This window comes from Anomaloglossus baeobatrachus, chromosome 5 (assembly GCF_048569485.1).
Source record: "Anomaloglossus baeobatrachus isolate aAnoBae1 chromosome 5, aAnoBae1.hap1, whole genome shotgun sequence".
In the NCBI taxonomy this organism is placed as follows: Eukaryota; Metazoa; Chordata; class Amphibia; order Anura; family Aromobatidae; genus Anomaloglossus; species Anomaloglossus baeobatrachus.
This window is the reverse complement of record NC_134357.1, coordinates 147,167,446-147,192,587: the sequence shown is the minus strand read 5'-3', so window position 1 is coordinate 147,192,587 and position 25,142 is coordinate 147,167,446. Positions and strand designations below refer to the sequence as shown.

The window sequence follows — 25,142 nt, the reverse complement described above, 5'->3', positions numbered from 1 at the left end:
TTGTGCGCCACGGACAGCGATTTGCCCGTGATGCACAACTGATGGGGGCAGAAACGCACGCTAGCGATATTGGTAACGATATTGCAGCATGTAAAGCGGCCTTTAATCAACATATCTATACCTTCTAGAGCAATGCCCCCTGGGAAATATGCAAAACAATCTCCCTAAGGTCAACCATCCTTACCTATATAGTCTTCTACTAGGCATTGCTCCCACTAGCCAGTTTCCTAATCCACACTGATGAGGGGCAAATACCCCGAAACAGCTGTCTGTGCATGGATACCATGTTTTGGCATAGGTGGTTTCCTTGACTGGAGACTGCCCTTCCCTTGGTTTTTCCTTCCCGGTGAAAGACCTGGCTAGTTACCTGCCAGCGTTGAGAAACATGTGATGGTGTCTCCCGCGGCTTCCTTGTTTTGCATATTTTCCAGGGGGCATTGCTCTAGAATCACTGCGTTGAGAAAACACGTGATGGTGCTCCGCGGTGCTGGATGTTGATCTCCCTAAGGTCAACCATCCTTACCTATATAGTCTTCTACTAGGCATTGCTCCCTTTCCTACTCCACACTGATGAGGGTCAAATACCCCGAAACAGTTGTCTGTGGATGGATACCATGTTTGGCATAGGTGGTCTCCTTGACTGGAGACTGCCCTTCCCTTGGTTTTCCTTCCCGGTGAAAGACCTGGCTAGTTACCTGCCAGCGTTGAGAAACATGTGATGGTGTCTCCACGGCTTCCTTGTTTTGCATACCCCAAATATTTGAAATGTTCCCATTCAGGAGAATGGCACCAATTTTCAGTTGCAGAAATATCTGCAATAAATTCTGTAATATGGGAATTCTTTCTAAAGTTCTCATCATCTTCAACAGAATTCATTATATTTCTATCTAGAATACATACGTCTGTTAGTGACTGATTTTCTTTGTTTATAAACCAGAAATAGTATGAGAGGCAAACATAGGACTCCAACAATGCAAGCTGCTATTGCCAAGGCTGCTGCTGTTGTACCTGAAAGGAAAAAAATGCAATTATTATTATTATTATTATTTTTTACTTAAAGCAATAATATCTATGCATTGCAAATAGAAGAATAAAACTGGTTAAAGGGGTTGTCCCCATCTGATTCCATGTTTCCCCCAGTTAAAATAATAAAGATTAAATAAGTAAGGCCTCTTTCACACTTTATTTTTTTAGATTAGTCATAATCCGTTTTGTGACTGATGAAACGGATCTGTTGCAGATTGTGGTAAAACTGATGCAATGAATCCTGTAAATAAACAAATCCGTCGTGCCATTATTTATTCATTACAAAGGTTATTTTATATTGAAAACCTATATGAATCGAGAGAGAGAGAATTTACAAGACTTCTGGGCATGCTCGGATATAAAAAACGGAATCCGTCGACGGATCCTGCACCCATAGGCTCCCATTACAACAAACGACGGATCTGACGCTGTCCATTTTTTCGACGCACACAAAAACAGTTCTTATGGACATTGTCTCCATCTCAGTTCTCGACAGATCCGTCGTACAACGGATATAACGTGAGGCCATGCGTCGCTAATACAAGTCAATGAGAAAAAACCGAATCCAGCGCTGGATCCGGTTTTTCACATTTTGATGGATTGTGACTGATGGCAAAAAACGGATGTGTGAAAGGGGCATTAATGTGCATTCATGTGTTATATACAACGAAACACTAAATTAGTTGCATCAGATGTACTTGATACATCACATGTGCTTTTGGTTAAAACATATCAAATATCAGGAATGGCTAGGGGTTTATAAACTGCGACATTGGATTCTGTAACGAGGTGCGGAAAGTTAGCCATCGGCGAGGTAGTCGTTTCTTATGTCCCAGCATGTCACATGAAGTTGAGGTCCTCACTGGGTGTGTGGACTTGGGCTATAGGGGCAGTACGCCCCAATAATTTTATCTGGCCCATTTTTGAAGTTTTGTGTGAAATTATGTCCAATTTGCTTTCTTTTCTGTTATGTTTGTGTTGTTCCAATACACACAAACACTCAGCTATGACCATATGTACAGTACATAGTGGGTACATAACTTCATGAGTGTGTCTTCTCAACACGACGCATATTCATACACAGTATATTATGTCTTCAAACACAAGGTTATTCTCATCCCGCAATTCTGCAATCTACTCTGTTGTAAAGGGATTACTTTTTCAATATGACCAGTCCTTAGCTTAACTGTTTCTGACACTTTGGGAACTCCCGCCCGGGACAGTCTCTTCATCTCATATACTGTTCCTTTTTAATCAATTACATCTCTGAGTTATAAAATCGAGGTCATACTGCTAGGCGTCTTGTCCCAGGACCCTTCTTTTTCGATCACTCTGTCCTTCAGTCAAATTTCACTCTTTTTTATTGTATTCAGGGTCATGCCATCCTCTACCTTTATCTCCTTTCATGTAAAGGACTACAATATCATGTGGCTCTGCTCTTTAGTCAGACCTTAGGTCTGTCACTGCTGCAAGCTGGGCCATATCTGCCCTCTTGACGATCACTTGATGATCACTGTTCATTCACTCTAACCCTCCACTCTGGGCTAATCCCATACACTAACTCTGTCCTTCTCTACGGTCAAGCAAGACATACCCTGCCACCAAAAATGCATGTCGCAACACACATTACACACTATCAATACTGATGTAGTCATAGGGAAATGTGGCAGTATGACCATCTTCTTACATTTGCCTGTTGCAAATAAGACGATAAGTCAAGAAAATTGTCTAAAACTTTAAAGGGGTACTTTGTGAGATAAATTCATCTAATATCCCTCAAACTATAAAGATGAAATGCCAAGTGCAGTCCTATATCCCCAGAATACACTGTAACTCAGTGTAACCCAGCAGCTGCTTTCACTTTTCCCTCTGGGATGTTAAATCACACATCAGGGAGCCCGCTGTTAGTAAAAGCATGGGAATAGCTGTTTGTCTGCAGTCAGAACAGGGCGCATAACCATACCCACTCACTATACTTGGACAAAAGCAGCCATTTTTAGGAAGCTGGCTGTTACTTCTGTATTTCCTTGAAAATAAGACAGGATCTTATATTATTTTTGGCTCCAAAAGATGCAACAGGGCTTATTTTCAGGGATGTCTTATATTTTGTATTGGTGTTAGTGATTGGGTCACCGATTAATGAAAAATGAATATTCACCCCCTTCCGCCGCCCATAATCCCACTGACCCCTCTACTGGTGTTAATGATTTGAACTTTTGTTAATGAAAACTTGAGGATTCAACCCATTCTCCTGCCCACCCCTCTGATCTGGCATCAGTGAGTCACTCAGACTACCATATTACTGCCTGAGGATTGCAGCGCAATGCTTGCACTGGCTAGCAGCTCTCCTGACCCAAGTCTGTCAGTGTGTATGTCTATGCAGCCTTCTTGCTCAGATGAGAAGAGCAGATAGCCAGACTAAGAATTGCGATGTGATCCTCGAGCAAAAGCAAGGGTCACTTTGCACACTACGACATCGAAAGCCGATGCTTGCAATGCCGAGCACGATAGTCCCCGCCCCCGTCGAAGCTGCGATATCTTTTGATAGGTGCCGTAGCGAACATTATCGCTATGGCAGCTTCACATGCACTCACCTACCCTGCGACATCGCTCTGGCCGGCGACCTGCCTCCTTATTAAGGAAGCGGGTTGTGCGGCGTCATAGTGACGTCACACGGCAGGCGGCCAATACAAGCGGAGGGGCGGAAATGAGCGGGACGTAAACATCCCGTCCACCTCTGTCCTTCCGCATAGCCGGCGCAAGCCGCAGGACGCAGGTAGGAGATGTTCCTCGCTCCTGCGGCTTCACACACAGCGATGTGTGCTGCCGCAGGAACGAGGAACAACATCGTACCATCGCAGCAGCATAATTATGGAATTCCCCAACACTACACCGATGATACGATTACGACGATTTTGCGCTCGTTAATCGTATCATCTAGGATTTACACACTACGATGTCGAGAGCGACGCCGGAAGTGCGTCACTTTCGACATGACCCCACCAACATCGCCCCTGCGATGTCGTAGTGTGCAAAGTGCCCCTTAGTCTGAATTACTGATGCTGGCACAGAGGGGTGTGTGAGGGAAGGAGGTGAATATTCATTTTTTCATTAATACAAGTTCCAATCACTAACACCAGCAGACCTTGTAAAGCTGTAGGGGAAAAAAGCGCAATAGAGTCTTACCCGGTATGAGGGTAGAGAGCTAGAAAGAGACACACTCACCTGGTAGGGTTGTGCCAGTCACAACACCCTATGGTCGCATGTGAGTGATTATAGTGGTTTAACAGCGGCCCCGGGGAGCAGTTAATAAATAAATCAAATGGAATGAAACCGGTTTAAATGCCGCGCTAGAAACCACAGATGCTGTAGATAAAAAGATTGTCTTTATTTCATAATTCTATGCGTTTCAAAGGCATCTCCGCCTCCTTCTTCAGGAACAAAAATCATTTTTGTTCCTGAAGAAGGAGGCGGAGATGCCTTTGAAACGCGTAGAATTATGAAATAAAGAAAATCTTTTTATCTACAGCATCTGTGGTTTCTAGCGTGGCATTTAAACTGGTTTCATTCCATTTGATTTATTAACACCAGCAGAGGGATATGTGGAATTATGGGCATGGGAAAAGGTAAATATTAATTCCATTATTTAGGCAGCTTGTGATTATAAACTTCAGGGCTTATAGCAACATGACGAGGCAATATAAAAACTCATCAAATACTAAATGTGTGGATGTGGCTGTACAGTTAAATGAACATGTGCTATACACTATATAAATGTGACAGAAGAAGGAAGTGATCACATACTGCCACCAGATTCTTGAGGAAGCAGGTGGTCAAAATATCTTGATTTACAGCAAAGTACCAGTTGCAAGATTTAGTGGCAGCAAGCACTTAGTTTTCAGTTTGCATTATAAATATAATCCCTGAAAATGACCAATCTCCAAAAACTGCACCCATACTGCATATAATATGAATAAAACTATATAAATTAGTCCAAAACATTTTAGGATTCTGTTTCATGGAGCAATGCTACAGATTTGGGGGCCCATCGATCAGCGATATTTTGGGGGTAGTAAACTGAAGCATATGCAGAAAAGAACATCCTACCTACAGTAAAGCAAGATAAATTCAATTGAGTATCAGAAAAACACAGGAGAAAATATTACGGGGGTGATTCATCAAAGCATTTACGCCAGGAAACTGGTGTAAAAACTTTAAAAAGTTGCAAAATGTGTGCAATGCAATAAGGACTTCTGCTGCATTCACGCTAGTTTAAATCAGCTCTACAGAAATGGGTGGAGCTGGGAAAGAGCCGAGATGTGCATGGCTACACACACCCATCCGAGTTTTCAGTCCCCGATCTGAGTAAGCATTTCTGGTGTAGAACACACCACTCAGAAGAGTCACTGAAATCATTAGGTGGAGTGCATCTCCTAATGAATATGTCACCTTCTACTCCAGCACAGCAATCTTGGCATATAGGTAGATATAGAGAAAAGAACAAAAACCGCTCACCACTGCAGAGACAAGCCTGAATATATCCTCCTGTTAATGTCCTTTAGTCCGGCACGGATTACAGCAGCAAGCTGAGAAGGTAATGGAACAGAACAATGGAAAAGATCCAGCTGGACTCCAAGGGGATGAATAAAAATGTTTCTTTATTTGTAACTTGGTTAAAAATAAATATCCATATTCCAAATGAAAACACCGGCTTGTGCACACTGATGAATGGCAGATGTATACCACAACACGTTTTGGCGGAACGCCTTCCTCAGGTCCAGGACCTGAGGAAGGCGTTCCGCCGAAACGCGTTGTGGTATACATCTGCCATTCATCAGTGTGCACAAGCCGGTGTTTTCATTTGGAATATGGATATTTATTTTTAACCAAGTTACAAATAAAGAAACATTTTTATTCATCCCCTTGGAATCTTGACATATCATGCGTTATACCGGTCTTGAAAAATTGGTCATCCATGTCTTCTATGAGGAAGCTGAAGCTTCGGCATCATTGGACCTTTTACTAGGACATAGATGGCATGCATAAGAGAGAAGGAAAAGAGAGGGACATGCTGTGTAGCACCTGGTGGTAGTGGTGGATTTAATATGCCAGGGGCTGCTCACCTATTTGGGTTGCACACCCCTGCACAACCCCGGTTAGATCAAAGGCACAGTCCGCAAGAGCTGGTGGAGCCTTGTGCTGGATGCACAAACCATGCGACCGCCATTTAGATCTTGCTTCCAGTTGGATCACGTGACTGCAACAGACCAGAAGTGGTCATCGCAGGTCCTGCCGCACAGCTAACTTGGGCTGGTAATCCAGCAACTGCAGGTCCGGTTATTAAATAGGTCTCTATATTCCCAGAGCTGCTCCTGACGTTAATCCCTCGGTTGGGATATAACATGTAAAGGATGCAGAGAGGGCGGTCAGGTGGAGCGCTAGGGAACAGGACAATTATACTCCAAGGGGTTAAAGAAACAAACCTTTTATTGATAAAGCCTTCTAACGGCCACAACGCGTTTCAATAGCATATGCTATCTTCATCACGTGGTTGAGATGGCATGCACAACTCAAAGTACACCAAGGCTTGATTTGAGAAGACCAGTAAGATTCTGGATTGTTTCCAAACTTGAACCCATTAAGAATCTTTGGTGGAATTTGAAGAAGAATTACAGCACATAAACCAAATAATATTAATGAACTGGAGGCCAAAGGTGCTCTACTAACTAGAAAGACGAGACACTAGTCATGAAGAATAGGTTGAATAATTTTGAGACTGCTGTAGTTATCGAAAATGGCATTTTCTATTGAATTTCAAGAAATGACTTGTAACATTAGTTGTATTGAGCTAGAGAAATTTTCTTATTTGATTAGTTCATTTCACCGAGTAGAAAGTTTATACATTTTGCTAATAAAATTAATTTGCCTTGGGGGTTGAATAATTTTGTTATTGCAGCTGCTTATTTACGCTATATGCTTAAAGTGAACCTGTCATCAGAAATTTTGCTATAAAGCTAAAAGTTCCCCCCTCTGCAGCTCCTGGGCTGCATTCTAGGAAGCTTTCTATAGTTCTTGTGGCCCCTTTTATACCAAAATAAACACTTTGTAAACTTGTACCTTTTCTTATGCAAATTTCTTAAATCTTCCATGGGGGCGGGCTGCCTGGGGTCCGTTGCTGTCCTTCTGCCGATTTACGCCGCCCCCGAACGCTGAATTTCAAAGCTCAGGACGCCGCCCCTGGGTGCCCGTGGTCCCGCGCATGCGCTGTTCCACTGTAGTGGTGCTGTGCACTGTGTGCACGTGTGACCGCTGGTGACGCTTTGCGCGGGCACGAGGTTATGGGCAGCGCTGTGAGTGTCATCAGCAAGTGCCGCCCATAACCTCGTGACCGCACTTTCCCCTATTACTCCAGTGTTATGCGCAAGCGCTCGCTGGCCAGATGACCGGACGTCACCTCTTTCCCATCCTGCTCAGCAGCAGGTGACGTTCGGTCATCTGGCCAGCGAGCGCTTGCGCATAACGCTGGAGTAATAGGGGAAAGTGCGGTCACGAGGTTATGGGCGGCACTTGCTGATGACACTCACAGCGCCGCCCATAACCTCGTGCCCGCGCAAAGCGTCACCAGCGGTCACACGTGCACACAGTGCACGGCACCGCTACAGTGGAACAGCGTGTGCGCGGGACCACGGGCACCCAGGGGCGGCGTCCTGAGCTTCGAAATTCAGCGTTCGGGGGCGGCGTAAATCGGCAGGAGGACAGCAACGGACGCCAGGCAGCCCGCCCCCATGGAAGATTTAAGAAATTTGCATAAGAAAAGGTACAAGTTTACAAAGTGTTTATTTTGGTATAAAAGGGGCCACAAGAACTATAGAAAGCTTCCTAGAATGCAGCCCAGGAGCTGCAGAGGGGGGAACTTTTAGCTTTATAGCTAAATTTCTGATGACAGGTTCCCTTTAAAATCAGTCAGATTCTATTAATCAATAGAATTTTATCAACGCATTAGAAAAAACAAGTAAATACCCTCTTACCATCATTTTCCTGATCCTGCAATTGAAACAAACATGTCTGAAGATTTGGGTCACCTGAAATATAAGAAAGAGAAATTAAATGTGGAATCCATTTTTAAACATTTGTATGTTCTAAGTTTTTCTTAGTATAGGGCATTAGTGCATGATTTGTGTAGATTCAATGCCCAAAAACTCTTATGAGCAGAAAATAGTGACGCTCACTGGAATGCTGCAGCTAGTTCTCCATAATAGCTGGCAATGCATTTTTCACATGAATGTGATTATTGGATCTGAAGCAGTGCAACGATGTACAGACATCATAAGCTGCATCCCCAGGCTGAGCTCAGTCAGTGTATCTAATGCCCATCACATATGGTGCCCTCAGAGACATGTATAAAAATGTTAATTTTTCTTTTTTTTTTTTTTAAAAAGTGGACATTAATATTTTACAGTTTTCCAATTCTTGGAAAACAAATTTTGGGGATGGCGCCTTCTCTTTAAGGAAAGTCCATCAATGTTACAGAATCAAAAAACATTTTAAAAAGTTTTATAAATATTATAAATATTAATTTTAAATGTTGCTATTTTAAATGTTCTTATTTAAAAGTGTTCCTGTTGACTGTGGAATTAGTTGACATACAATGGTTAAATAGGATTAATATTATTTAGATACTAAATATGAATGAGAACATGCTCTTTACTAGTGAACAAAGAAGTTTGAAAAAGTCTTGAAAAGTTTTCAGATCCCCTAGATTTTTCTAAATGTTTTCATGGTACATCCACAAACACTTAAATGTTTTTTATTGTGATTTTATGTGATATATACCAACACTAAGTAGTAAGTATTTGTAAAGTATAAAGGAAATGATACATGTTTTTTTATTTATATTTTAAAAATATAAATCTTCAAATTGTGGTGTGTTAATATTTTATCGGACCAATGTTTACTGCAATTAGTGCTGCAAGTTTTGGGGGGAGGGTAGGGGGGGGTTGTCCCTACCTGCTTTGAACATCTAGAGACTGTAATTTTTGCCCATTCTTCTTTGTAAAATAGCTCTCGCTAAGTGAGATTAGATGGACAGTGTCTATGATCAGCAATTCAGCAATTTTCAAGTCTTGCCACAAATTTTCAATGGCATTTAGTTTGGATTTTGGCTGGGCTATTCACACACATGAATATGCTTAGATCTAAACCATTACATTATTACTTGGTTTCAAAAACGGTTTTCTTTTTGCATTTCTTCTATAAAAGGCCAGATTTGTGGATTATACATCAATTAGTTGTCATGTGGACAGATTCTTCAACGTGACCATGGGCTTCTTGTCTGCTTCTTAGGCCGTTGCATCACCCGGCACGGACTCACACTCTCCTCACTGGAGTGTCTCAACTGCATAGAGATGTATGCAATCGACCTGCTCCTGTGAGGAGAGTGTGAGTCCATGCCGGGTGATGCACCGCGAGACACACGCGAGGCAATCGCAAGTATGCCACCGCCCATAGTGCTCTCCTTGCTTGAGATTTCAGTTTAGGTCGACGGCCATGGCTTGTTAAGTTTTTTGGATAATTAATTGAACAGAGTTTTGGCTATTTATTTATAACGTAACCCAGTTTTACTATTTTGCGCAGTTTTATCGCTGACCTGTCTGGTATGTTCCTTGGTTTTCATGATGCTGTTTGATCCCTAATACTCTCAAATAATACTCTGAGGCCTTCACAGAACAGCTGTAGTTATACTGAGAATAAATTAATTAGTTAGATAGTTAGTTAGCAACTACATGTCTGTAAGTTCTTAACTCCAGGGAAAAATAAAGTTCCAGATATGCTCTTTAAGGCTGGAGACTGATTCGCATGAGGATTGCATAGCATCCATCGACTGGAATGGCCGATCTCTTTTCAGGGAAGAGAGGTAGCCACCAAAGGTGCCTTCACAAAATCACCACCTACATGCTCTGCTGAACAGAGCATGCATGTGCATGGTGAAGTCGAGAGGGATAGTTATGAAGCTCTATGTCCCCTTTTCCTACACTATTACTCAAATAATATATCATGACAGAAATGGAAATGTATTTTAGTTGGCATGATAAAAGTGAATAAAAATAATAAATATTACCTGTTTTCACCTCGAGGTCTATGTAACTGTTGGATATATGTCGATAATGTTTGTTACCCATCTCGTACAGAAAGCAGCAGTACCCTCCACTGTCCACTTCTGAGACATTCACAAGAGTTTTGTGGAACACCTTGCCATGTAGAAGGCCTTTATTGCGTGTTTTGTGAAAGTCATTGTCTGTTCCGTTCCCCAAATGTTTCTTCTCAGTGCAGTTTGAATTTCTTTCTCTAGTATAACTCCAATGTATGGCCACTTGTTCATGTTGATCCTTTGGGTGTCCAGTGATTGTGCATGTGAGGCTCACATTCTGTCCTTCCGGACAAATATACTTTATGTATTCTGCAGACAATGAGTATGCATCTATCTGATCTGGAAAAAAAATAGAAAACAAAGAATTTTGTAAGCTTAAATTTTTGAAATTTCAAATCTCAGACATCTCAATATGATTTCAGTTTAAATGCAGTGACAAAAAGATTTTGTACCTCAAGAGATTCATACAAATAATATTTCATTTCAATACAGAACACTTATTAAGGGAGGTTCAGAAGTATAAAGTATAAACTGTCATAGCATTATTACATATGATGTTATTGGCAATTATACTAGTAGGACTATGGCAAACTAGAAATAATTGCTTGTATACAGTACAATGGCCCCCACAGAGCTTTCCAAATATTATAATAGTACTCATATAGTAAAATGAGCCCCACAGTCTTCCATATAGTATAATTGCCCTTCAATATAGTCTTCCATAGAATATATTGAGCCCTACAGAGCCCTCCATATATTATAGTGGGCCCATCATTGCCTTGCATATACTATAATAGGCCCCATAGCCCTCCATATAGTACAATGCACTTCCATAGTACTCCATATAGTATAATGCACCCCCATAGTAATCCATATACTATAATTTATCCCATAGTCCTCCATATAGTATAATGTTCCCACTGCTTTAAATAGATAAATAAACAAATAAATACTCACCTCTCCTCATTCCCCGTTGCTCCCAGTCCTGGCAGCGAGTGTTCTGAAGATCTGCCTTCACTTCTTGGCACAGCGGGCGCCATGAAGTGTTATTATCACGCAATCTGCGCTAAGATATAGAGGAAGAATGATTGAGGAGGGGAGTCAGCGGACCCCTCCAGCTTTAATAATTGCTTTCAGCTGTATTGGCATGCAGGATGCTGATACAGTTGAATGTGTGATGATGGGCTAGGAGGCCAGGTGCTTGCGCTGGGTACCCCTGACTCATAGGCCCAAAGCGGCCACATGATATGCCACCATTGGAGGTACACTACTGCAGCTGACTATCCAAAACACAGGAGTACTCACTCAGCTGAGCAGTCATGTTTTATGTACTCAGTAATTATCATACACAGCAGATAACAATCAGCTATAATTCCATTAAATTTCCCCTCCATTGACAAGGTGAATTACAAGATATAATAGCCGACAATGGCAAAAAACTCTTGCATTTCAGCTATAAAGTGCTGGTATAATGCAATAATCAGAAGTAGCAAATCAGATTTTGTCATATTGCGGTGGTGGTGCAGTTGCCACATGGTTGGTACTACACTCACTAGAAGCAGGCCGATATCCACACAATTGTGAAACAATTGAACTACAAATAGTCATAGCAGTAGGTGAAGTTTCACACACATGCGAACAATTCACACATGTATGCTTGCGGTCCAAGTGAACATTGTGATACACGTATTGGCCATTGGTCTCCAGAGTCCAGATCCGAACTCAACAGCCTTGTATATGATTATGAGGTTGTCAAGTTTGGGTTAGGAGAGACGCAGACAGTCTATGCATTACAGACCATAATCAGACTGAGAAAAACAGATGTGTGAATCTGGCTTAATAACTACTTAGGTCAACGAGCACAATTACAAATACACCTGTTTGTAGACATTTGGTAGTCTTTACTGCAACCATTTCCAGAACACACAGCTATTGGGAACAATACCTGTAGCTATAATATGATGCCATACATGTGGTAGCATGTTAAACTGACAGATCCACCTAAGTCATATATGTCAAACTCTGGCCCACAGTCAAATTTTATATGGCTCGTGATTTGAGGGTGCCAGCATCGCCAATTGTGGGGCCATTATTACGTATGCATAACTATTAGTCATTAGTACTATGAGTAGTGCTGACACCCTTCCCGTCTTACCTTGGCTGGTTCGGTGTTTACATAAATGGCTCATAATTTGCGATATGTGTTGATAGTATGCATAACTATGTGGAGCCCATAATACTATATGGAGGACTATGTGGGGTGCATTATATACTGTATGGAGGATTATGTGAGACACATTGTTTTGCATGGAAGGCTATCTGGGGCCCTCTATTATCTCTGGAGGACTATGTGGGTCCCATATTCTGTATGGAGAACTATGTGGGGCCCATTATTGTGTATATAGAGGGCTATGTGGGGAACACTATTCTGTACGGAAGATTATGAGGGTCCCATTATTCTGCATGAATTATTATGTGGGGCCTATTCTGTATGGAGGACTATGTGGGGCTCATTATTCTGTATGGAGGACTATGTGAGGAACACTATTCTGTACGGAGGATTATGAGGGTCCCAATATTCTGCATAAATTATTATGTGGGGCCTATTCTGTATGGAGGACTATGTGGGGCCCATTATTCTGTATGGAGGACTATATGGGGCCTAATATTCTGTATGGAGGACGATGTGGGGCCCATTATTCTGTATGGAAGATTACGTGGGGCCCATTATTCTGTGTAGAGGATAATGTCAGTCCCTTTATTCTGTCTAGAGGACTATGTGGGGCCCATTATTCTATATGGAGGGCTATGTGGGGATCATTATTCTATATAGAGGGCTATGTGGAGCCCATTATTCTGTACAGAGTGCTATGTGGGGCCCATTATTCTGTATGGGGGACAATGTGGAGCCCGCGACTAGGTTGGCTCGGCTTTGTCCAAATTTTTAATTTTCTGCCTCTTTGTATTTGAGTTTGACAGCTTTTAAACTTGGGATAACCCACCGAGTTTTTCAAGCAGAAGACACTTCAAGAAAACGCTGGCAGTATGTTTCCTGGAGCGTTTTTTTTTGGCATCTTTACTTATATGTATAAAATAGTGAGTAGATTCCAAGTGGAACTTGCCCTTAAGAATGACCAGGTCACCTCTTTTAACTGCTTTTTGGCCTAAGAAGCCTAAAACAGTAAAAATGCTGAAAAGACAGAACACATGCGCAGCAAGTCATTCTTACATTGTAATGCATATATTCATTGTTGTTAATGCTTTTCAAGCAGGTTACAGAGCGTAGCCAATGGAAAAAGATGTCGTACACATATCTTTAAAGTAGCAATAAAACAGTGAATAATAATTGTGAAGGTTTGCATTATTAAGGCAGAGAGCTATTCATTAATCTATTTCGCTAATCTAATTTCAAGGCTTACATTTTTCAAGGTTTTCATTTACACATCTACAGTTTCTGCACATTCATTATATATGTCCTTTTTTCCTTTTGGAAGCCACAATGTTTTAACAAAAAAAGCTAAAATCAGATCACGTATGTAACATTATTGGCAATTTTTTTTTCATATTCTAATCTTCATTAAAAACTAAAAAAACAATCTTGCAATTATTCACACTGACCACCGGAGCTTTTTTTAGTCTCACGCTTCCTGTCCTTTCAAGGACAGTTTTCAGCAGGCTCTTTATCATCAGAGGCAGGATTACAATAACAGGTAAAATCTTTAGACTTCGTTATAACACAGGATCCATCAATCTCAAAAGGTAATGTCACAGCTAACCCTGCACCCTCCTCCCTTCACAATGACTTTTGTAGAGAATCATTTGATGGTTCAAAAGAAAGATAGGGTCAACAGCGGTACATGTGTTTTTTCCTGAAACAGGCGGCCATAGTTTCTCTCATCTGAGAAAATTGGGTTAATTATGCAATGAGACTCTGCTTAAGCTTTGATCATAGTTTGATCCAAATATTAGTATAGTGTGATACAATTTTCTCAGAGCACACTGTGAGAAGAAAAGGGAGAACAAAATTTCTTTATCTTCTCCATTCTGTGAGTCTGTGGAAATAGGACTGCATTCAGATGTCATCAGAGTGCAGTCCGATGATTTCCATGGACTCACTGACTTGCATGTCTGAGCACGATGCAATATTAGGTTAAACGCGGGCATGCAACATTTTTTTCCTCTGACAGACACTGTTTGAAGAAAAATTGGGAGGTCCCATAGACTAACATTTCTTCAAGCGCGTTCCGATGTTTTGTCAGATCACACTCAGCCTGAAAATATGGCTGTCTTTCCCTCCCCTTAGTCTGAAAATCCTCAGTGGCCAATGTGAATATTACAAGATATCTATTTTTAATAAAGATTGAGAAACAGAAAAAAAATTGACAAAAATGAAAAAAAAAACAAAAAAAACTAAAATGCATTTAACACAAACACCTGATTTTAATCAATAGGTCTATTTTATTTTATTTTTTTGTTTTTGTGAAAACCTCCTTTTAAACATTGGACAAGTCTGGTTGTTAGATCCGGTTTACAAGAAACTCTCACAATTTTTTAATTGACCTGCTTTTAGCGACACCACAAATGAACTAGTGACACTCATACCGCTGTTTTGTCATTGATTTTTATTTTACATGTCTGTATATTCAGACAAAGACTATGCTTAGAAGTAGGTTTTAAAAAAAGAAAAAATGATAGAAAAATGAATGTTGAGGCCATTATTTGCTTTATCCCTAAATACAGGGGGTTGTATGCAGACCTTGACATGTAAGCAAAAGAGTCTATGACAGCTGTCTGGTTTGTAGCGCTAAAAGCATTTTAATACTTACTGCTTTTAAGACTCAACAAGTGTTGATTTTTTTCGCTGTCACAAGGAGGAAAGAACATTATTTAAAGCACTCCACAAATTAGGTCATCTTTTACATAGACTTCCAAATATGTATAAAAAAGGAGCCCTACATCTAAGCATAAAAACATATTGAACAATCAACCGCGGAGGCGACCTCAGTGCCATGCTGAGCACATTACAAACCATCTGAGTGGTCACAATGGCAATAGAATATCTTTCAAGACAAAATTCTTTTCAATTTTTAACGTCTTCGCGACCGCCTACTGTAGATAAATGTCGGCGCTTGCTTGGCTTTGTGCATTGCCAACATTGCTCCACAGTCAACGGTCAGGAGGGAATCAGGACCTCCGGAGCCCCACAGGTGCTGGGATTCTGATGCAGAATGGTAGTTCTGATTGGATACATTAACAGAACCTGATCGAATAAGGTTCCGATGATGTTAACCCTTTTCGGTCTTCCATATCCTGCATTCAATAGCGCCATATAGAAGTTTGTGAGAGGGAGTGCACTTGTTCTCTCATGTCACCGACACCCCACTGACATGATCAAGGAGGAGCCTATGTTTGTCGTGGCAGCTGAAGGTGAAATGATGACCTCCCCCGGGGTCTGCCATTCATGCTGGCCTGTTAGACCTATCCAAAAGTCCAACATACAATCTGTCAGTAAAAGGCCTGTTTCACACGTCAGTGAAAAACACAGACATTTTTCACTGACATGTAAAAAACGCATATGGTTCTCTGGGTGCCGTGATTCATGGCACACGTCGGTTGTCCATGTGCAATCCTTGATACGTGATCCGTACTCCGTGATTGCACATGGACGTATACTCACCTGTGCCGCTCCTGCTCTCCCTGGTGCTGAAGTCTGTGGCTTTGCTGCATCCGGCCCCCGCTGTCTCTCATCTCTGCAGCTACTTCCGGGTCGGCTCTGGCTGCATTCATGAATATGCATGTCATAATGAGCTAGCCAGGAAGAAGCAGAGAGCAGAGGCTGCACAGAGTGTCGCTGGAGACGGGTAACTTGAAAATGTTTTTTATTTTCAATGTCCGTGTTCTTCTGGTACATGTTTCACGTGCCAGAAAAAAACAGACATGTCTCCGTGCGGCAATCATGGACACATGTGTACACTGCACAGAGACACGGTCAGTGAAAAATCACTGATGTGTGCGCAGACCCATTGATTAAAATGGGTTTGCATATGTCACTGATTCTGGTACGTATATATATATAAAAAAAAAAAGCACATACGTTCCAGAATCACTGACGTCTGAAACAGGCCTAAAGCAGACAGGTGTAATGTATTGCCACACTTGTACATGACAATACCAATACCAGCGATCATAAAAGTGAAAATCCCATAGCGATACGAAGTAAAAGAAAGTAAACAAAAATTGTAAATTTATAAAAAATAAATAAATAATCCAAAATAAAGAACACATGAAATGAAAAAAATATACTAGTGAATACACTTATTTATGTAAAGCCAAAAATAAACAAAGGTACACGTTTGGTAATGCCACATTTGGAATGACAAGATGTGTAAAACTGTTACACTGTTTAACCCCTTCAGTGAACAGTGTTGAACTAAAATAAAATAAAAAAAGTGGCAAAAAACCAATGCTCTTTATCACACCGCCAGAAAAAGTTGAATAAAACACAATCAAAATATTGAACTTAAATAAAAATTATATAGCTGAAAGTCATCTTGTCCCGCCACCATAAAAAGCATACAACCCCTTGAGCAAAAAAGCTGTAGCTCTCAGAATATAGCAATGCAAAAACAATTCTTTTTTTATAAAATTGTTTTTATTGTATAAAAGCGGCAAAACATAAGAAAAAAATTATATAAATGTGGTATCACTGTAATCATACTGTCCCGAAAAATTAACCTGTCTTAATTCTTTTATCAAACGGTGTAATGGTGTAAAAAAATTAAAACAAAAATAAAAATTGGTGTTTCATGTTCACTCCCAAAAATTGGAATTCAAAACGTCAAATCATCCTGTAAAACACAAGGCATCACATGTCTTGGCTGGCAGAAATCTAGAAAAATTATAGCTCTCTAAATATCTAAATATGGTGATAGAAAACATATTTTTGTAAAAAAAAAATAACAAACATTTTTAATGTGTGATAGTTACCAATGATAAAAAACTACCGTATTTCTCGTTTTATAAGACGTACCCAATTATAAGACGCACCACAAATTTAGAAAAAAAAGGTAAAAAAAAAAAATACATGGGGTCCATTTTATAATATGGTGGTGTCTTACCGGGGGACAGCAGCTGTGGTGGAGCGGGGGTCACAGGAGGCAGCTGCGGTGCTGGAGCACAGCAATTCTGCAGCGGTGCCGAGGGAGGTCCCAGATGTTCACTGGGGGCTGCAATGCTGTCCTGGGACAGCCGTTGCTACTCTGTACCTAGGCAGCAGGCGCTGCTCTGTGCTGCTGCTCACTGCGGGTGGTGAGTCATGGGACATTCTGAAGATGTCGGCGGTGCTGGCTTCAAAGAAATGGCAGTCGGAATCGGGCCGTGCGCAGATGAGAGCATAAGCTGAGAGCTCCATCTGTGCACACGCCAACTCTGGGTACCATTATTTGAATCCCTCACTGCAGACATCTTCAGAATGGTTCATACCTTACTGTCCGACGCACAGACCTCACTGCCCGCTGCACAGACCTCACTGCCTGTCACACGACAGAGCCGCTGCCTGTCACACGACCGAGCCGCTGTCCATCGAACAACAGCGTACAGCATTCCCCCAGCCTCCTGTAACCCCTCTCCACCAACCCCTGGTAAGATACATTTGGATTTTAAGACGTCTTATAATCCAAAAAATACGGTATATAAATCTGACATTGCTGTAATCTCAACGACCTAAAGAATAAAGCCATCTAATCACTTATACTGCACATTAAACAGTGTATAAAAAGAAGAAAAAAAAAAGCAATTCTTGACTTGATGTTGATTTATTCATTCTTTCTTCCAAAAATTGCAGTAAGGCTCAGCTCACATTTATCCTGCGCTCTAGACTTACACCTGGGTTTACGTGTTAATCTCTGAAAAATGGACGTAGTCCAGATGCCATCTGAATTACATACTTAGATTTAGATGAAAGCGCAATCTACATGCTCAGGGTAGAGTATGGGGTAAATATTAAAAATATTATGAAAAATGTTTCCCATAAAGCTTCAACTCAGGTTACAAAAAAAAAAAAAAAATAACACAGGTCTGTTATCTGTCAATGGAAATATAGGGGATTTTCACATTACTCATAGCACACAACACAAAGGTTCTGGAAAGGTACTATGTCGTCCCCCCAAAAGAAATCTAACAAAACCTGCATTCCCAAATCAAAATGACCACCTTTTTCTGTGCCCCACAGTATATCTAACCCACATTTAGGGTCAACATTTGGCATTACTGTAGTGAGGCTAGCTAGCCTTATGGCACTACAATGTAATGGGCACTAAAATAGCGATTGGCAATTTTCACTTGGCGACATCCAAAGTTGCTTGTTTCTGGAAAATACCTATTCACCACTACATCAGTTGATAAAATCCCAGAGGGGTGTAATTTCCAAAATGGAGTCACTTGATGGGGCATCTGCTTTTCTGGCACTTTGGGGTCTGTATATGGAGTTTGAAAAATATTTTCTTAAAATCTGTGCTCCAAGAGTCAAATGGCGCTCCTTTCCTCCTGAGACTCGTCATGTGGCTAAGCAGTATTGTACAGAGTCATATGGGGTATTGGCACGTTTAGCAGAAATTGTGTGACAAATATTGGTGCCATTTTTCCCCATTTCCCCATGTAATCTCTGGGGCTAAAACCAAATTTTTGTGGTAAAAATATAATTATTTTTTCTTCATCACCCAATGGTATAAAATTCAGTGAAGCACCTCTAATGTTAATTGGCTCACAACAGCCCTAGATAATTTCATTGAGGGAAGTAGTTTGCAAAATTACATAATTTATGGGGGTCTGCTGTTCTGGCACCTCAGAGGCTCTGCCAATGTGACATGACATCTGGAAATGATTCTCTTCTGAGCTTTGCCACAAAAGTAGTTTTAAACCACATATGGGGTACTGAAGTACTCAGGAGAACTTGATAACAAATAGTTATGCAATCGTTTATTGTTATGCATTGCTTATTAGTATTACTTATTTTGAAAATTAAAAATTTGGGGCCAAATCAAAGTTTTATTGGAAAACATGATAATTTTACATTCCCTTAGCCCAGTCTTGAAAGAACTCTGTGAATCACCGGAGGGTTGAAAATACTCATTACTTCCCTATATGAATTCTGCAATAGTTGTAGTTTAAAAAAAATGGGGTCACTTATGAGGGTTTCTGCTGTCTTGGCATGCCAAGAGGTTTTCATATATGACATGGCGTCCACAGTCTATTCCAGCTAACATGGCGCTCCTTCCCTTCTGAGCACTGCGATGCGCCCAATCGGTAGTTTTCCACCACATATGGGGTATTGGTGTACACAGAAGAAATTGAACAACAAGGTTTATGGCACATTTTCTCCTGTTACCCTTGAGAAAATGCAAAATTTTGAGCTTAAACAACATCTTTGTGGGAAAAATATGATTTTTTATTTTCTTGGCTCAAAGTTATAAAGTTCAAGGTGCTCACCACACATCTTTATAAATTCCCTTAAGAGTCTATTTTCCAAATTGGGGGTCACTTGTGTGGGGGTTTCTACTGTTTAGGCACATCAGGGGCTTTGCAAACGCGATATGGTGTCAGCTTTAGATACCACACGGTTTTGCAGTCCAAAATTCAAAATCCATTATTAGTCCTGCCATGTGTCCATATACAAGTTTTATGGCCCATTTTCTCCAGCTACCCTTGTAAAAATAAAAAACTGAGCCAAAGCTACATTTTTGTGGGAAAAATTAATGTTTCCATTTTCATGGTTCAACAATATAAAATTCTGTTAAGCACCTGTGGGTTTAAGGAGGTCACTATATATCTAAATAAATTTCTAAAGGGTGTAGTTTCCAAAATGGGGTCACTTGTGGGTGATTTCCACTGTTTAGCCACATCAGGGACTGTGCAAATGCGACATGGTGTCTACGATCTAGTCCACCCAATTTTTCACTCTAAATGGTGTTCCTTCCGTTCCGAGCCCCCAAACAGCAGTTTTTCACCACATATGGGGTATCTGTGTACTCAGGTGAAATTGCACAACAAATTGTATGGTCCATTTCCTCCTGTTACCCTTGTGAAAATTATAAATATAGAGCTAAAGCAACATTTTTGTTGGAAAAATATATATTTCTATTTTTTACTTCTACATTGCTTTAATTCTTGTGAAGCATCTATAGGGTTCATAAACATTTTTAATGTGGTTTTAAGCAACTTAAGGCTGCAGTTTTCAGAATGATGTCACTTTGGGGTATTTTCTGTCACATAGGCCCCTCAAAGTCACCTCGAATGTGATGTGGTCCATAAAAAATTGGTTTTATAAATTTTGTTGAGAAATTGCGGATATACTTTTAACCCTTTTAACTTCATAACAAAAAATAAGTTTCAAAAATGGTGCTGATGTAAAGTATACATGCGAGAAATGTTATTTATTAACTATTTTGTGTGATATAACTATCTAGTTTAAGGGCGGCTTTGCACGTTGCGACATTGCACGTGCGATGTCGATGGGGTAAAATCGAAAGTGACGCACATCCGGCGTCGCAGTCGATATCGCAACGTGTAAAACCTTTTTGATACGATGAACGAGCGCAAAAGCGTCATTATCGTATCATCGCTGCAGCCTCCGACATTTCCATAATGCCGGTGCAGCGACAGGTGCGATGTTGTTCCTCGCTCCTGCAGCAGCACACATCGCTGTGTGTAAAGCCGCAGGAGCGAGGAACATCACCTTACCTGCGTCCCGGCTGCAATGAGAAGGACGGAGGTGGGCGGGATGTTTACATCCTGCTCATCTCCGCCCCTCCACTTCAATTGGCCGCCTGCCGTGTGACGTCGCTGTGACGCTGCACGACCCGCCCCCTTAGGAAGGAGGCTGGTCGCCGGCCAGAGGGACGTCGCACGGCAGGTAAGTGCGTGTGAAACTGCCGTAGTGATAATAATCGCTACGGCAGCTTTCACTAGATATTGCACGTGCGACGGAGGCGGGACTATCGCTGCAGCATCGGTAACACATTGTTACCGATGTCGCAGCGTGCAAAGCCCGCCTAAGGGTATAAGAAAAAGTTTCATAATAGCAAAATTTGCTATTTTTGGTTAATTTTTTAATTGTTTCATAAAGCATAGCTAGTCATAGGTATACAATACCTGCAGTTGGTCTGGGAATTATGGTCTTAATACCAATCAGAAAATATATTTGCAATGTGTCTGTGTGAACCTTTCCTTAAATTTTTTACCCTTAGGAATCATCATAAGGGTTTGAAAGGTGCATTAATAAGTAGCTAAAATGCACCAAAATCCTGTCTTCAATCCCATGCCCTGATTTAAAAAGTGTTTGAGCACTGAAAAATGTAACTTGTCATTTTATCTGGATGTTTTGCATGATGGATTTTAACTACTAAATTGGAAATAAAGTTTTTTATTCTTATGCTGGACTTTACATTCCATTATTGGAATTTCTTTGGAAACATCTTGCTAACACCTGAGCCGGGGGCCAAGTCCATGCAGAAATACTCAAAGAAAAAGTGAATCTCTGCTCAAATTTTGTTCATATATTGGGACAGGTCTTACATAATCAATGGATGGGGAGTACAGATATAATTTGTTGTCGTATACATTTATTAAGTTTGAAGAGAGACATAAAAAAAATAATCAAGGTGAATTGGTGATACGAACTGAACTACCGTATTTTTGTTTTATAAGGCACACCACAAATTTAGAGATTAAAAGGTAAAAAAAGGTGAAAGGAAAAAAAATGGGGTCCGTCTTATACTCCGGTGTTGTTTTACCAGAGAGGGTCGACAGCAGTGGTGGAGTATAGTCACAGGAGGCAGGGGAGGTGCTGGTGGGGTTTCTCATGGCAGCGGTGGAGTCTGTCCAGGCGGCGGCGGAGTCTGTCCTAACAGTAGTGGGGTCTGTGCTGGCAGCGGAAGCTGCGGTGGCTGTGTGGAGCAGGCCTGTGCAGCAGGATTCCCACATGCTCTGTTGTGGTCCTGGCTTCAAAGAATTGGCACCTGGAGCGGCGCATGCGCAGATGGAGCTCTCACCCAGGGCTCCATATTCGCACGTGCTGACTACGGGCGCCATTATTTGAACCCGGGGCATCTGGGACACCGCCGCACCAGCCTGCTCCATACAGTCACCACAGCCTGCCGCCTACTTACACAGCGAGGCGGCCGGCCTCCTGCCCGCACAGAGAGGCGGCCAGCCTCCTGCCCGCACAGAGAGGCGGCCGGCCTCCTGCCCGCACAGAGAGGCGGCCGGCCTCCTGCCCGCACAGAGAGGGAGCCGGCCTCCTGCCCGCACAGAGAGGGAGCCGGCCTCCTGCCCGCACAGAGAGGGAGCCGGCCTCCTGCCCGCACAGAGAGGGAGCCGGCCTCCTGCCCGCACAGAGAGGGAGCCGGCCTCCTGCCCGCACAGAGAGGGAGCCGGCCTCCTGCCCGCACAGAGAGGGAGCCGGCCTCCTGCCCGCACAGAGAGGGAGCCGGCCTCCTGCCCGCACAGAGAGGGAGCCGGCCTCCTGCCCGCACAGAGAGGGAGCCGGCCTCCTGCCCGCACAGAGAGGGAGCCGGCCTCCTGCCCGCACAGAGAGGCAGATGGCCGCCTACCCGCACAGAGAGGCAGCCGGCCAACTGCCCGCACAGAGAGCTGCCCGCACAGACAGCCAACCTCATCAATTCTCCACGTCCCGGTAAGCTATATTCGGATTTTAAGACGCACCCCTCATTTTCCTTCCAAATTTTTGGGATATTTTATTCACCATGTTCACTATATGGTAAAACTGATGTGCTGGTGTGATATCTCAGGTCGGTGCAAGTTTGGAGACACCAAACATAAATAGGCTTACTTGTATATAAGAGGTTAAAAAAAAAAATCACAAGTTTGTGCAAAAAAAGTGGGGCACTGTTTGCGGCGTATTCCAAAACCTGTAGCGTTCTCATTTTTTGGGATCTATGGCTCATTGATGGTTTATTTTTTGCGTCTCAAGCTGATGTTTTTAACTGTTCCATTTTTGCGCAGATGCTACTTTTTGATCGCTTGCTATTACATTTTACGCAAAATTTGAGGCAACCAAAAAAAAAAAAAATGTTGGCATTTGGAATTTTTTTTACCGCTACGCAGTTTGCCGATCAGATTAATTGATTTTATATTTTGATAGATCGGACATTTCTGAACACGGCAATACCAAATGTGTATATTTTTCATTTTTTTAACCCTTTAGTTTTCAATGGGGCGAATGGGGGGTGATGTAAATTTTTTTTTTTTTTTTTTAATTTTTTTAAAAAAATTTTTTTATTTTACTAGGTCCCTTAGGGGGCTATATAGATCAGCTGTCTGATCACTCTTCCATATCTCCAGATCACAGCTACAGAGCTCAGATCTGCACATATGGTGCTTTACTTTCAATGCCGCCACTATGCCGACATTAAGAGAAAGTGACTCATGTTAGCTACAGGCGTCATCACATGACCCTGTGCTACCATGGCAACCACTAGAAGTCTGGGTGGGGCAGAGGGCGGGGATCAACCTCACATGATCCATGACGTACCCAGTATGTCATGGGTCGCTAAGGGGTTAATATTGTTGATCGTGCTTGTTTTGTAATCTAAATATTTGTGTCTGATGATGCAATATGTTAGCATTTGAGATTTGACGCCCAACTTTTAACATTTTGTCCAGGGCCACACTTTGTCTAAAACTGTCCCTGCATAAAGAATATGATCAATATCACATAATATATAGAAAACAGTAACTTTTATTTTGTCCCAAGCTCATCCTATACACCAAGAAAGGTTGCAAACAGCTACTACTGTAGTGCAAGGATTGCATACCACCTTCTGCTGACTCCAGTCAGTAATTGTCTTTACATTTACAATGCCAGGGAAATCTGTCAGCAGGTTCTTGCTACCTCATCTGAGAGCAGCATGTTGTAGGCAAAAAGATTCTGAATCCAAAGATGTATTATATAGATGACTGGGTGCAGCAGTTCTTACACCATCAGAATTTTTAGATCCAGTCATCTAGCACAGAGTTCCCCAACTCCACTCCTCAAGGCCCACTAACAGTGCATGTTTTCGGAATTTCCTTAGCAATGCGCAGGTGTTGGAATCGTCACCTGTGCAGGTGATTAAATTATCATCTGTGCAATACTAAGGCAATCATGAAAACATGCACTGTTGGTAGCTCCTGAGGACTGAAGTTGGGGAACTCTGATCTAGGAGAGCTGAGCGAGCTAATCTCACCCATACCAGCCTTTCTATAGAGATTGTGCATTGACAGTGAGATGTCAATTAGAGTTAAGCGAATCCATGGAAGTTTGGGTTTGGCGGGTGCAGCTGAACTGGACCACCAAGGGTTCGGACTTGACCCAAACCCCAATGGAAGTCACTAACTGGCGGTTTGGGTCTCTATGCACATAAGAGTGCTTTACATGCTGCGACATCGTTGGCGATCTTTTTAGCGATTTGCCGAGATCGCACATATGACCTGCGCTACAAAACCGACCTATGTGCAATCTCGGCAAATCGCATCTGCGATCTGGCATGTCACATCACTAACGAGATCGCTAGCGATGTCGCAGCGTGTAAAGCACCCTATACAGCCAGCCATAAGAAGAACACTTCCGACGGAGGATAGGCAAAGTTTTTGCATTTATTTTGTGTTGCACAGTACATCCGATCATGCTGTTGTTACCACCAGAGGAAATCTTTCAAAGACTGCAAGCGGCTCGCACTGAGCTGAGTACCGGGCATATCCAAGCAGAGCGATGCTCGTGTGAGTGGTCAGCATGCGTAAAGCACCCAAACTCATTTTTTTTTTGTTTTTTTTCTTGGTAAAGTCAGTGTTTGTCTCACAAATCGAGCACCAAGCATCGGGTTCGCTTATCCATAGTGTCAATCAGAAGAGTGGACGTGCCGGGCTGCCTTGCACATGACATTGCAGTCCGAGCAATGAAAAGTCCTGCTTA

The 25,142-nt window shown here is 41.9% G+C and overlaps 2 protein-coding genes across 3 annotated transcripts in view; one reads left to right on the top strand and one right to left on the bottom strand.

Moving 5' to 3' along the window:
- CDH23 (cadherin related 23) overlaps positions 1-25,142 on the top strand; it is a 1,872,161-nt gene that overhangs the window by 1,548,444 nt on the left and 298,575 nt on the right. The gene's annotated exons all lie outside the window — the stretch shown is intronic.
- The window catches only part of VSIR (V-set immunoregulatory receptor), a 74,898-nt gene that overhangs the window by 12,246 nt on the left and 37,510 nt on the right, over positions 1-25,142 (bottom strand). The window contains exons 2-4 of the mRNA XM_075347254.1: positions 10,145-10,513; positions 8,055-8,108; positions 901-1,008 (exon numbers count right to left, since the gene is read on the bottom strand). Of these exons, the coding sequence (XP_075203369.1) occupies positions 901-1,008; positions 8,055-8,108; positions 10,145-10,513 (531 nt within the window). The remainder of the gene's footprint in view (positions 1-900; positions 1,009-8,054; positions 8,109-10,144; positions 10,514-25,142) is intronic.